Raw genomic sequence first — 12,516 nt, 5'->3', positions numbered from 1 at the left:
TGAGGCAGTTGTGTCTTAGCAGTATGTTTTTATTTAGGGAACACAGTATTTGCAACAGTTCTGACAGCTGTAAGCCCTCCATTTTACTAGCTGTTTGCTTTGCAATAAAATAGCCAGAAGTTCTGATATCAACAGTAATAGGATATTTCTTCATGCAGGTTGTGGGAGTATGTACATTGTATAACAAACACTGCAGAAATTAATACATATGTACATTATTTACATACTATTTATTGTAAATAGAAATGTTTTCTAAGATAAAAAGAAAGAAATCACTTGTGGTTTCTGGTCTGTAACAGACCTAACTTGTCAGCAAAGCACAGCTGTAGCTCTGAAAATCAGTATGACACGAAGCACAGAGCTGCTGCATCTCCAACAGCTCCTAGGTAGACGGTGGGACCATGTCACTCAAGTGTTCTGACACCTCCAGGGCCAGTCTACCTACACCTGAAAATGACACCAGGGCCCAGCAGGACAGGAAACTGTCTTTGGCCAGAGTAGGGCTTAATGCTTCGATGATAAGTGCAGACAAAGGGCGTGAGTATGACCGAGCCTTTGCAAGCCCTCGAAGTGGCCAGATGCCCTTGGGGTTAATACTGTCACAACATAACCTGAGTTAGGTGACTCCATGTAGATACTCTGAGAGCCAGTAACTTAGGATTCTTAGCACCAACGGCCATCAGCCAACCAACAGCCATAAGGCAAAGTCCCCTCCCAAAGATGACTATGGCATTAAAGACACCATGAGGTGGCCTCATGCTTAACATCCTCAACATCCAACAAAGAGTGATGTATCCCCAGGACCATACCTGGGTTGGACATGAGAAGGCAGATTCACCAGAGTCCTGATGGGAGGCATGTCAGTTCCCCACCTCCTGCCCCCCCAACACACACAGGCGCCCAATCAGCAGCAGGCTCTGGTCTGAGGTGGTGAAGGCTGTGGGGTAGGATCATGGAAGACTGGAAGCCAAGCTGCATACACACCAGCCAGGCAGCTCAAACAAAGGTTTCAGGTTTGAGGTATTAGTAAAAGTAAAAGCCTAGAAGCATGGGAATAAACCAAAAAGTGATCAGTCTGGTACAGGAGGGAGTTTTGGCCTTGAGCACCATCCCCAAAATCTTATGTGACAGCTACCTCTGAGGCAAAGAGCCTCAAGACAGCCCACAGAAAGTCATGTCTAAGTGCATTTGGTTGAAGGTTTTCAAGGACCCTCGGGATGCAAGCTCCAGGTGTGTCTGTGCAGACAGAGCAGGCAAGCACTTTGGCAGAGAAGGCCATTTTCCAAACAAGCCACATGCAGCCTCAACAGGGTCCTCCAAATTATGAATGGGCCTCCCCAGAAGTGCAACAGAAAAGGCCCTACCACCTCACCCTGTCCCTGTCACACAGTACCCTGAAATCACACCTGGTATATATAGGGTTCTATTGCCATAGGTTTCTAAGTGGCACCTTCAGCTTCTCCCTCTCTCAGAAGGGGAAAATGTTGGAAAGTGTATGACTGCTTATGCCTAGTCACTACATCAAAGTATCGGCTCTAATTACTATGTCAGTGAGCAGCACTTAACCAAAAGTTTGAAACAGCAAGCAACAAAAGTACCGAAGCCAACACAAGCCATGTGCAGGTGGACCACATGGAACTGTCATGTGTGAAGGTCAGACGACAGTTCCGTGTGGTGAACACGTCAACAGCCTGTTTCCAGGGAAGGACTCTTATCTCCCAGGCCTCGACACTGACAGGCTAAACATCCCGAGCCATAACCATATTTTAGTGATTCGTCTCTACGGGGGTACAGGAGGGGAAGTGGCAGTTAGCCACACCTGGAGTCTCTCAAGCATACTGGTCTGCACGGTTACCCCAGTGCCTCATCACCCAGAGTGGCTGCCTGGGCCCTACCTGACACATCAGGCCCCAGCTGCTTCCACTCAAGCTTGGGGGCTGCATATATAGACTGTTTTCAGTGCACAGTATATACGTGTGTCCAGGAGTTAAGTTTATAGCTGCCATTCTAAAAATACTACTGTTAGAAATTAAGTATCTTTCATTATAATTTTCAGAATATAAAAAGGCATATAAAAGCTATAGTCCTATATATCTGAGAAAAATTCTGGATAAAAAAATGGTAGGTTTTCCTTTCCCATTTTGATATAAAACAGCGACTTCTAGAACAGCTAGTGCTGCCCGAAAGAGCAGGTGTTGCGGCATGGTGTGGATGAGGCTCTGGCTCCAGAAAAGGAGGAGTCCCCTGTGGGCTGTGCAGGTCCTGAGGCTGTGTCACCAGGTGCTGTTTTGACAAGGGTCCCCAAAGGTCAACGCCAGGACAGTAGCAGGAAGGAAACACTCACAGCTGACCAACATCCCCGAGGACAGCACAAGGCTTTGAGGGCTCGGGCCTTGGCTAGCTGTTCTGGAGGACCCGTGGGCAGCGCACTCCCCTCGTCCTGCTGCCTGCGAGCAGCCGGTGCATCTGCTGTGGCGTCTGGCTCTCGGCATTTACCTATTTCTTATTGGCAATCCTCCTTTTCCTTGTGGCCAACATGTCATAGAATGGGTCCCTACTGATGCTTGCTCTGGGGAAGAAAGGAAGAAAAGTGGGTTGTGAATGCAGCAAGGCCTGGATGCCCAGTCCCACCACCTGACAAGCACACACAAAACAAGCAGCAGGTGTAGGTCTGGGGTGACCAGGCTAATCTGAGTTTCTGACAAAGGTCAATCCTGACACACTGAGGACAGGTTTCCGACATGCACATATGTGCACACAACACTCCTGCTTCCCATGGGACTGAGCAGCCTGGCTGTCCTCACTCACTTGATGGACTTCATCCACTCCTCCTTCTCCTCGGGGCTAGGGGCGGAGATCCGGTATACAACATGGTTCCCCTCCACCACACGGCCATCTGCCTCTGTCTTGCAGGCTTTGATGACCTGCCCTTTGTGACTGGGGTTGTACAGCTCAAAGCAGTTCTGGTAGAGAGAAGAGAGCCGTCACAGGGGCAGGGAGGAAGGGGAGGCTGCAAAGATCTGGAGTGGAAAGGCGCAGGCACAGGGAAACCTCATACCGGTTTCCGAGGGTCCTCCACCTCCCTGATGCTGAGGTTCTCCAGTGGGATGATCCCCCTGGGCTCCTTGTCCTAGAAGACAAATGTGTGAGGCCAGGCCTGGCAGCCTGAGGCTCCCGGGACCCTGCAGAAGGTAACGCAGCCTCACTTACCGTAGTGTACTCAAAGTAGTAGAGGCAGTTATCTGTGAGGATGAACCAGCGCCGTTTCCAGGTCTTCACACGTCCCCCTAGGAGCAGAAGAGCCCCGTGAAGCAGGTGTTCATGCAGCTGGAGCCCAAGGGTCCAGAGAGGATCCCAGAATCCCCTTAGCACCACATCACTGCCCTGTCAAAGGAGCCAAGCTCAAGACTGGGCTTCTTTCCTCTTCAAACCATCCCATACTAACCCCAGTTAGAAAGTCCAGAGCAAGCCATGAGGCCTGACCATCCAGGATGGCTGGGTGCAGGGCTGGGGCCCCCATGCACCCCCCACCCGGGGCCCACGCAGGTGCCCTCTCTCCATGGCCACCCAGGGTCACCCTAGGTCACGCACACTTTCAAATCTGCTTCCTGGAAAAGTTAGTTGTAATGGATGAGCGTAATTTTCCCCCATGAAATGAACACGATGAAGTCAGTGCCAGCTCACCCAGGTCTGTCCAGGCTTAATCCCGTTACGTCAGGGCAGTTATCGCATTACTGGGACTTTGAGCAGCCCTGGGATCCATCAAAGTCAATTACTCTTGGCCCAGGGAATTATTAGATTGAATTAATCTTTTAACAAGATCTGGAGCACATGTGTACGTACACACACACACACACACACACACACACACGGCTGTCTGTATCTGCTCTTTTCTATGGAAAGGAACCCTTCCTTCTGCCCTAACTTATTTGTTACTGTCAGTCAAAATATTTCTACTGACAGCTTTTGCTTTTGACAAGAAATTTGAAGGAAAAGAAAAAAAAAAAAAGGAAAAGCTGCTTGTGGTAACAAATTCAGGTGCTACCAAGAGTTCCAGGTAAGATTTAGCCCTCCCTGTCCCGTGGGCTCCTGGAACTAACAATGGCAATACAGAGGAACTGGCTTGGCTTTCTCTACAACAGGCCAGGAGTGGGGAGTGTGCCTCCGGCCCCCCAGGCAGTGCGGGGTGCTGGGAAGTGCAGCCAGGCTTCGGGAGGCACAGAAAGTGAGGGGGGAGGGGACAGCAGGTAGAGAGGGAATCACCAGAGCACAGTGGGATGTCAGCCAGTCCCAGCCCTCTCCACACCACACCCCTTCTTGCCCTAAGGGCCTGCCCTTTGCTTCTCCAGCCTGGAGTAACACCTCTTTCTCCCACCATCTTTCCTGGTAGCTGACCTGCACCCCTACTCCCCAGATCACAGCTTCCGCACTCCTGTCACTCAGGGCCTGTCTCGCATCATTACACACAGGAAACTAGGGATCCATGGGAAGCCCCATCTGTGCAGGCCCAGGAGAAACTCAGCTTAGCCTCTCTTTTCCCCAACACCTCCAGTGAGGAGGAACAGAGAAAGGTATGCCAAGATCTAGCCACACTAGCTGCTTCTCTCAGGTACTCTACTCTCCCAGGCCAAGGGGGTGACAGAATCAGGTAAGAGCAAGCTTGCACCTCAGGCACCCACCACCACTGTGTGTCGCCTCTTCTTCCCTCAGAGACTCCCACTGCAGTCATCCCAGCCTCACTGGTGCTTCTGGCCTTCCCAACAACAGTCTCAAGAGCACTGGGAAAGTAACTGGCCAGGCCCTCCCTTCTCTCCCTCCCTAGCCATGGGCTCCCGTTGGCAGAGCTGCTCCAGGTCTCTGTGGCAGCAGCCCCTGCCAAGTGCCTGCTCCTCCTCTGTGCGCCCACTGTGGCTGTCAGGCCCTTCTGTGCTTTGCTTGGCCTCAAGCCCCCTGGCCTGCCAGGCATGGGGTCACATTGCCCAGAAGGGGTATTTGTGAGGATGGAGGGCCTTGGCTCTGTACCCTGGACATCCCACCGCTCCCACAGTCAGGCACCTACACTGAGCAGGGATCCCATTCTGCTCAGAGGCAGGCCTAGCAGGGGTAGTGCCCCAAACCTGAAGTCACAGCAGATTCTGCTACAAGGTGGCAGGATGCCCTCCACTCCCGAACCCTGCGTTCAGCCTGTGCACAGGAGCTGTGCTCCCAAACACTTGGATGTTTTTGTACTTTCATTGCTATTACCAAGCATGTGTAGGTGGACACACATGGCTGTACATGCACATAAACACACGGATACATGCATGCCCATATATACTTTTTCTCCCATGATAATTCAACGCTAACTACATCCTATGTTTTTAACATGAATGGCCAAAATCCAACATTGTACACAGCCCCACCACGACAGCAGAATGCTTCCAGTATGTCTTCCACCCTCTTGACACTTTTGGAGAAGTACCAGCTGGCTGTGGCAAATGATAGGTCTGGGCTCTTCCACACAACTGAGGGAAGCAATGGGCAGAAGTGCCCATGGGCCCCAAGCACTTGGGAAAGGCCAGTGCAAGCTGTTCTGCCCACCAGCTTACTGGGTGGGGTGCTACCTGTGGATAGTGCCTCATGTCGTCATGGCTTTGGCCTCAGACTTTACCACTAGAGCAGAGTGGAGCCAGTGGCTGCTGGTGTGAGGGAGACCACAGTGCAGCACCGACAGCAAAGGCGGACCTTCGCTCCCTGCTTCTGGCTGCACCAGTCAACTGCTCTGCACACTTAGTTCACGGGTTAAAAAGCACGAGCTGGCCTATGTCTTGGCTTCATTCACTTATTCTCACTCTAGGACTGGCCTCTCTAGCGGCAGATGCTGATACTGCCACCGTCCCTCAAGGGCTCGTGGTCCACTGCCAGTGGCTCAGGAAGCACACTCTTCCTCTTCCTAGTCCAAGTCCACAAGCACAGTGTGACCTGAGGGGCTCAGGGTGCATATCTAAGTCACTCAGGTGTCCAAGTTCAAGGCTATGGTACTAGATTTTAAGGCCAACATTGAGAACATTTCTAAACTTTGACATAGTGAGAGCGAAGCCAAAGAGGAATGGTGAAGGCCAGGATTCCACAGGGAGACAGCAGACCCTCAGGAGAACCCCACAAGCTACACCTGTCACCTGTCTCCATGACACAGCCCATCCTCCCTTGATCCATATTTTTAAAATCATCATCAGAGGAGTTGGGGATTTAGCTCAGTGGTAGAGCGCATGCCTAGCAGGCGCAAGGCCCTGGGTTCGGTCCTCAGCTCCAAAAAAAAAAAAAAAAAAAACATCAGCATTCTATCCCTCATGTCTTTGTTATTATACAGCAATAATATTATCTGGACAGGGTGCTGTCACATGTCACAGGCTTTACTGTTGAACTATGATACTTTCATCCCCCCCCTAGAGTCAAAATGAAGCCTAAAAATCTCATTTGTTCCAAATGCAGGAAACCATTAAGTGTCCGATAAGGAAGCCTTTGTACAGACACACACACTGTTGGCTAGTGGTGTGGGGGTGGCACTGTAAGGACAGGCTGGTTTTCAGCTTCCTCACTGTTGCAGGACCTTGAAGATGGGGGGCAAGCTTGTTCCCACACAGTTTCCCCATGAGCTTCTGGTCCTAGGTGCTCTGGGCCCTGCCCTGGTGGGTGGGTATCACACACACTACACCTGCGTGATGCTGCCCCAGCCAAGTCCAAAGCCAAATGGATCAGATGAATGGCAACCACAGACCGGAGCTTCACACAGACCAACGTGGGGGAGAGAATGAGCCGCCGCCGGGAAGGGGAGGAAGCCACTGGGTACCTACCTCCTAACGCAGGACAAGCAGGGACAGCCCGTCACAGAACAGAAAGGTGGGAGCCACAGGCAGAAGGAAAACAACAAGAAGGCACATTTAAACCGCTCGTCAGAGTCACAGTCACGCCAAAGCACGAGAAAGCACACGGGTTCTGGAGGTAAAGGCACTTGCTTCCAGGCAGAGAACTACCCGGGTTCACGTGGATCCTAACTCAGTAGCTTTCTGGGATGGGTCTTGCAGTGGATGCTGCAAGCATGGCCCACTCTGGAAGGCCACAACTCAGTGACACAGTCACTAGTGCTGGGATGTGTGGCTGCCCAGAGTGGGCTCTGGCTTGACTGCATTTTTCTTTTTAATCTTTCTGCCTTGTAGTTGGGGGTTGTGGCTCCAAGGAAGGAGCAGGGCACAAAGCCCTCGGGAGCTGCTGCTGTGGGCTGAGGGGTGCAGGCGCAGGTCCCACCCTGCCAGGCTCACCCAGCTTCAGCAGCCAGCCTTCACGGTCTGGGTTGAAGAAGGTGTGTGTCAAATCATTCCCATCATCTTCTGGGATCTTAAACGGCTCATTCTTGATACTTTCATATAAGTTCTATAAGGAAGGAGAAGAGCCAATCAGGCGCTGTAAAGAGAAATAACCATCCTCCTCCCTCCTGCACAGGATTGCCACACAGCCCGGGAGACCAGGCTAATTAAGGAGACACTTGGAAGGCACCTTTGAAATCAACAAGCCAGCATTCCTGATTTTCATTACTGGATTACGAGTATCTGAAGATTTAAAATCACTTAAGAGGTTAGGAGATGGGCCAGTTGGTGAAGAGCTTCCCGCAAGCGTGAAGACCCTACCTGAGATGTCCAGTGTCTATATAAACTAAGAACCTAGGTTTGGTAGTTTGTGCCGGTCATCTTAGAGGCAGAGCCAGGAGGATCCTTGGGACTTACAGTGAGAGACCCTGTCACCAAAAAACAAAAACAACAACCAAAACCACCTGGACATGGTGAGAAGGCTCAGCAGGTCAAGGCACTTGGGCGCACAAGCCTGGCAACATTAGGTTCCATTTGCAGAACTCACGCACATGTGAAAGGAGAGAACCAACTCCACAAAGGTGTTCTCTGGCCTCCACATGCCAAAAATGACTGAGGGAGAACCCAACCCTGACCTCAGCCCCCCCCCACCCCTGCCCCACGCACGCACGCACGCACATAGGAAACCCCACAAATGATGACGGGAAGGAGATGATGATGGTTAGTCTTAATTGTCAGCATGACACAATCTAGAATCACCTGAGAAGGAAGTCTCAATGAGCAACTGTCTAGATCAGGTTGACCTGTGAGGAAGGCAGGCCTAGCCTACCAGTGGGTGGTGCCGCTCCCTGGGCTTGGGTCCTTGAGTGCACAAAAACAGGCTGTGAGCTGAGCAATGCTAAGCAGGCATGCACTCCTCCTCTCTCGGCTCTTAACTGGATTTGACTAGGTGCTTCAAGTTCCTGCCTTGACTTCCCCACAATGACAGGCTGTAACCTAGACTTTGTCAGGATATTTTATCAGAGCAACAGAAAAGAAACACAACTGGGAAGCGGCCTATGGACTCACCCTCAGCAGTTCCTCAGGAAGGTCCCCACCCTCGTTGATGCCGCGGTTCATGGTGATGAAGCGCTCGGCAGTAGGCTTGTCTCGCACGTTGTGGTTGTGCAGGCTGGTGTTGAGCATGATGATGGCGAAGGACAGCACGTAGCACGTATCTGCAACACGCCACAGATGGGGAGGCCTGAGGCTCAGCCTGAGGCTCAGCCCGCCTCCCGCAGGACAGTGGGGCCCAGAAGTGTTGCCTATGCTGCCTCCCTGGCAATGGTCTGCTCACGCTGAGGGCTTGTTCCCCACGGGGCATAGGGGGGTGAGAGCTATGGCTGGGAGCATCTCAACTCAGGGACATGGCAGGCTGCTGACCTGTGGACTGGAAGACCCCAGGGTTGCACAGGCAGTATCGTGATGCAAAAGCCTCCATCATGCGGTCGATCTTCTGCGCCTCTCCAGGAAGTCTGAAGCTCCATAGAAACTGCCTGTAGAGAGAGGACGCTTCACTGAGTAACCCTGGGAGAACAGATCTGGCCAGGCCCCACAGAGTTCCTGCCCCATGGCCTGCTCAGTCTGAGCCTACCATGAAGTCAGCTGGTTTCCTCCTATTCAACAACTAAAGACCGTTGACTGTTCCTCTTGTGTAATTACAAACAGTTCTTCAAGATCTGCTGCAGATGCCTCACACCTGAACAGGATCCCAGCATGTTCTGCACCCCGTTACCGCCTTCTGCATGTCCCAGGTGATCACCAGGGCCCACTCTATCCCCGTGGCTGCTACAGTTGTGACAGGATAAAGGATCCATCCGCTCCTCTGAGAACTCTTCACAAGGCCAGGTCAGAGTCAGCAGCCAGCACCCGCCCAATCTTCCAGGCCACAGCCACAGTCTGCTGCTGGGTCACTCCTGCCCAAGCCCACAGATGTCCCTGTCCTCACAGGTTCCTCTCCCACTCAAGTCTCCCCTGATGTCCTATGTGACACCAGAGCTCCTGCCTCATATCTCCAACTCCTTCCTGCTTCACTTTCTCGGGCTACAAGGCACCCACCAGCACTCCCCATCTGCCTGCCTTAAGTACCAGGGGAAAGGTTATGCCTTCTAGAGTCACCCTGGCCAGTGAGGCTCACATCCACGGGGACAGCCATGCAGCAATGGCTCAGTATGTCAGATCTACTGGCCGCCGGAAATCTTCTGGCTGCTTGGTATCTTAAGACACAGCTAGAACAGTGGCACAAGGGAGGACCTGCTCTCCTCTCTGGGCTCTTCCTCCTATGCAGGCCTGATAAGTGGGACTGTTTCTTTTAGGCCTGTCCACCACTCCCTCCTCCCTGCCACTGCCCCCATTCCCAGGGGGGATTCCTGTCACAATCAGCCACCCACTCTGCCAGATCCTGGCTCAGTAGCATCACAGACTGAAGTCCTATTCCCACTTTCAAGACAGCCACTAGGGCCAGGCCCATCTCTGACACTTTCTCACTCTGCCCAACATGGTCAGCAAAGCACCACAGACATGCTCTCCTTGCCCCACACCCCCACCGCTTGCTCCATCAGAGCACCCTCCTCAGTTCTGAACCCACCATGACCACCTTCCACCCCCTAGTCTGAGGACCTCTTACCCAGCCTCACACTTTATCACTATAGCAACCAGCTTCTATCAACAAGCAATGAAACAGGCATTAGCAATGCCTGTCATTCCCCTGCACCAGCAGTGGACTCTGCACCATTCTGAGCATGTCCCACTTGCATCCTTGATTAGATCCACGGAATCGAGGAAAAAGTTCTACAGGCTGGGCACAGCTAAGATAGAACCCACTGGAGCAAACCCAAGGTAGGTAGCAGCTACTCACTCTCCTTGGTCTGGTGGAGAGGTCACCTTGGACTTTGACCTCTGACTGTAAGGCAGACACAGAGTGGCAAAGAATAGAACCACAGTGGTAACGGCTATGCCATGGACTGGCTTTCCAGGATCATCAGGTCTGATCCTTTCTCTGGCTATATAGTTCTCCAAAACTGAACCTAAAATCAGCTAACCAGATCTGCAAGACTCCTGTATGGCTTTTCTTGACAGCAAGCTTTTCAGCCCAGGCTGAACTGCTGAGTAGTGTCCAAAAGGCCACAACCAAAGGCTGCCAACATTCCAGTCTGCAGCTGAAGTAAGGCCGTGTAAACAACCCGAGGCAGGAGGCGAAGGTATGAAGACACGACCAGACAAGGCCGGCTATGTAGGCTTAGCTTGGAACAGGCTGGGGTGACTCCACCAGGCCAGTCCTTGTTACCTCTTCCTATACACCAGGGTGAAGACCCAGTCCAAATGCCATGCCATCACAGAAGACAAGATGCCATCTGCTCAAGACTGCAGACCCAGCAACTAGAGTGGTAATCCCAAGAGCAAACGATGGGCACCAGAGCAGCACTGAGTACTGAGGGCCATCCCCCTTCGCTCACATATGACGACAGTGACAGTGGCTTTGCTTTCCTCAGACAAGACAGAGACCACAGAATGGCATCTGATGGTTCAATCTACATCCTCCTTGGTATAGCCACATGCTTGGGGCCTGAGGCTAAATCTAGTGACAATAGGCCCGGGAGACACTGCGGCTGTCCCAAGCATAGCATGGGAAGAAAGCACATACAAGCTATGATGGTTAACCTACATTATCAACTTGACTGGATATAGAATCACCATGGAAACAAAGCCTTGGGTCTGTCTCTGAGGGTGTGTCCAGATTGGTTTAAATGGGGAAGACCTGTCCTGAAGGTGGATGGCATCATTCCATGGACCAGAACTTTCCCTCCTACCTCCCATCTCCACGAAACCTTTAAGAGCAAGAAACTCCGTCCATTCTCAGACTGGAGCATCTGTCTCTTTCCTTTTAGGATACTATCATACTATATATACATGGTGGTTCTTCTGCTTCAAAGCCCCATCATGGCTGGGAGCATGGACCTCTCCTAATAAAGCTCTATGGAAAGCTTCATTTTATTTATTTATTACTTATTTCTCACCTCAGCTTTCTTTCTACAAACCTGTCAATATCTTTTATTATCTACACATACACCTTAGGCAGCTGCTGTGCCATCCCCGTCATGACAGACTGCACCCTCAAACCAGACAGAAGCTCAAGTCACTTCTCATCAGGGCATTGCATTGCAGGAGCAAGTGAGGGAACAGCAAGTGCAGGGACCCCAGAACGAAGGGCAGCAAAGAAACTGAGAAGGTGCAGAAGTAGCGGCCACAGCGAGGCAAGCATGTAGCCCATCCCTGAGCAAGTCTGGCTCCACCCAGGGCTGCTGAGTGTCACAGAGGAGAGAACGCAGAGGTGGACCTGCCAGAACTACAGGGCTGTTTGGGGGCCTGGGCGGAGGTCCATCACAGTCACCTGGAGTGACTCAATGGCCACTGCCACTCTAGCCTTCCCATACGTCTATACATGCTGTGAGGCAACCACTCACCTTAAGGCCTGGACAAGGTTGAGATCAGCGAACTCATGAAGCTCAACAAAAGCCTGGAGAACTTTGATATTAAAATCATCCCTAGGAAAGAACAAAAACAAGGCAAGCCCATTTCACCTGAGTCACCTGGAGAGAAGTCATACATATCCACGGCAGGTCTTTGCAGGTAATGGTAGCTGACGACAAGCAACCATGCTCTTCATTGTAAATTTGTTTTAGAATTTTTATTCGTTTTTTATTTCGAGGCAGAGTCTCACTAAGTTGCAGAAAGCCTGGAACTCAGGATCCTCCTGCCTCCACTCCCAAGTGCCAGGATTACAGGCATGTGTCCATGCCCAGCAGTTTTCAGATTCAATGCAAAGGATACCTGAGAGGCTCTCTGGAGAATACTTCCTAATGGGTAGGAGTTGGGAAGAAACTGACCAATACCCTCAACTCATCTTAAAGGCCAGTTCTAAAGTACTCACACAGACAAATAAGGCTCAGGCCCTATACACATTCTGGAACCTTCAAAATAGCCCCTGAGCAAGGTTTACTATAGTCTCTGCGCCACAATGGGGTTTTGAGTGTGAGAAAATAAGAAGCAACATTCTCAGGCCATAGCCATAAAATGCACTGGAGAACAGAAATTGGGGGCGGGGGACCAACAATACATCATATTAGGGATTTTT

General features: G+C 51.5%; 1 protein-coding gene across 3 annotated transcripts in view; it reads right to left on the bottom strand.

Moving 5' to 3' along the window:
• Positions 1-11: 11 nt before the first annotated feature.
• Cyth3 (cytohesin 3) overlaps positions 12-12,516 on the bottom strand; it is a 92,819-nt gene continuing 80,314 nt past the window's right edge. For all 3 annotated transcript variants that reach the window (XM_037198488.1, XM_028890319.2, XM_037198487.1), the window contains exons 6-13: positions 11,846-11,926; positions 8,766-8,878; positions 8,412-8,560; positions 7,299-7,410; positions 3,211-3,287; positions 3,059-3,130; positions 2,809-2,963; positions 12-2,569 (exon numbers count right to left, since the gene is read on the bottom strand). In XM_037198488.1, coding sequence (XP_037054383.1) covers positions 2,497-2,569; positions 2,809-2,963; positions 3,059-3,130; positions 3,211-3,287; positions 7,299-7,410; positions 8,412-8,560; positions 8,766-8,878; positions 11,846-11,926 — 832 coding nt within the window. In that variant the 3' untranslated portion in view covers positions 12-2,496. The remainder of the gene's footprint in view (positions 2,570-2,808; positions 2,964-3,058; positions 3,131-3,210; positions 3,288-7,298; positions 7,411-8,411; positions 8,561-8,765; positions 8,879-11,845; positions 11,927-12,516) is intronic.

The sequence above is a fragment of the Peromyscus leucopus genome, chromosome 23, assembly GCF_004664715.2.
Source record: "Peromyscus leucopus breed LL Stock chromosome 23, UCI_PerLeu_2.1, whole genome shotgun sequence".
Classification (NCBI taxonomy): domain Eukaryota; kingdom Metazoa; phylum Chordata; class Mammalia; order Rodentia; family Cricetidae; genus Peromyscus; species Peromyscus leucopus.
This window is presented reverse-complemented; position numbering and strand designations above follow the sequence as displayed.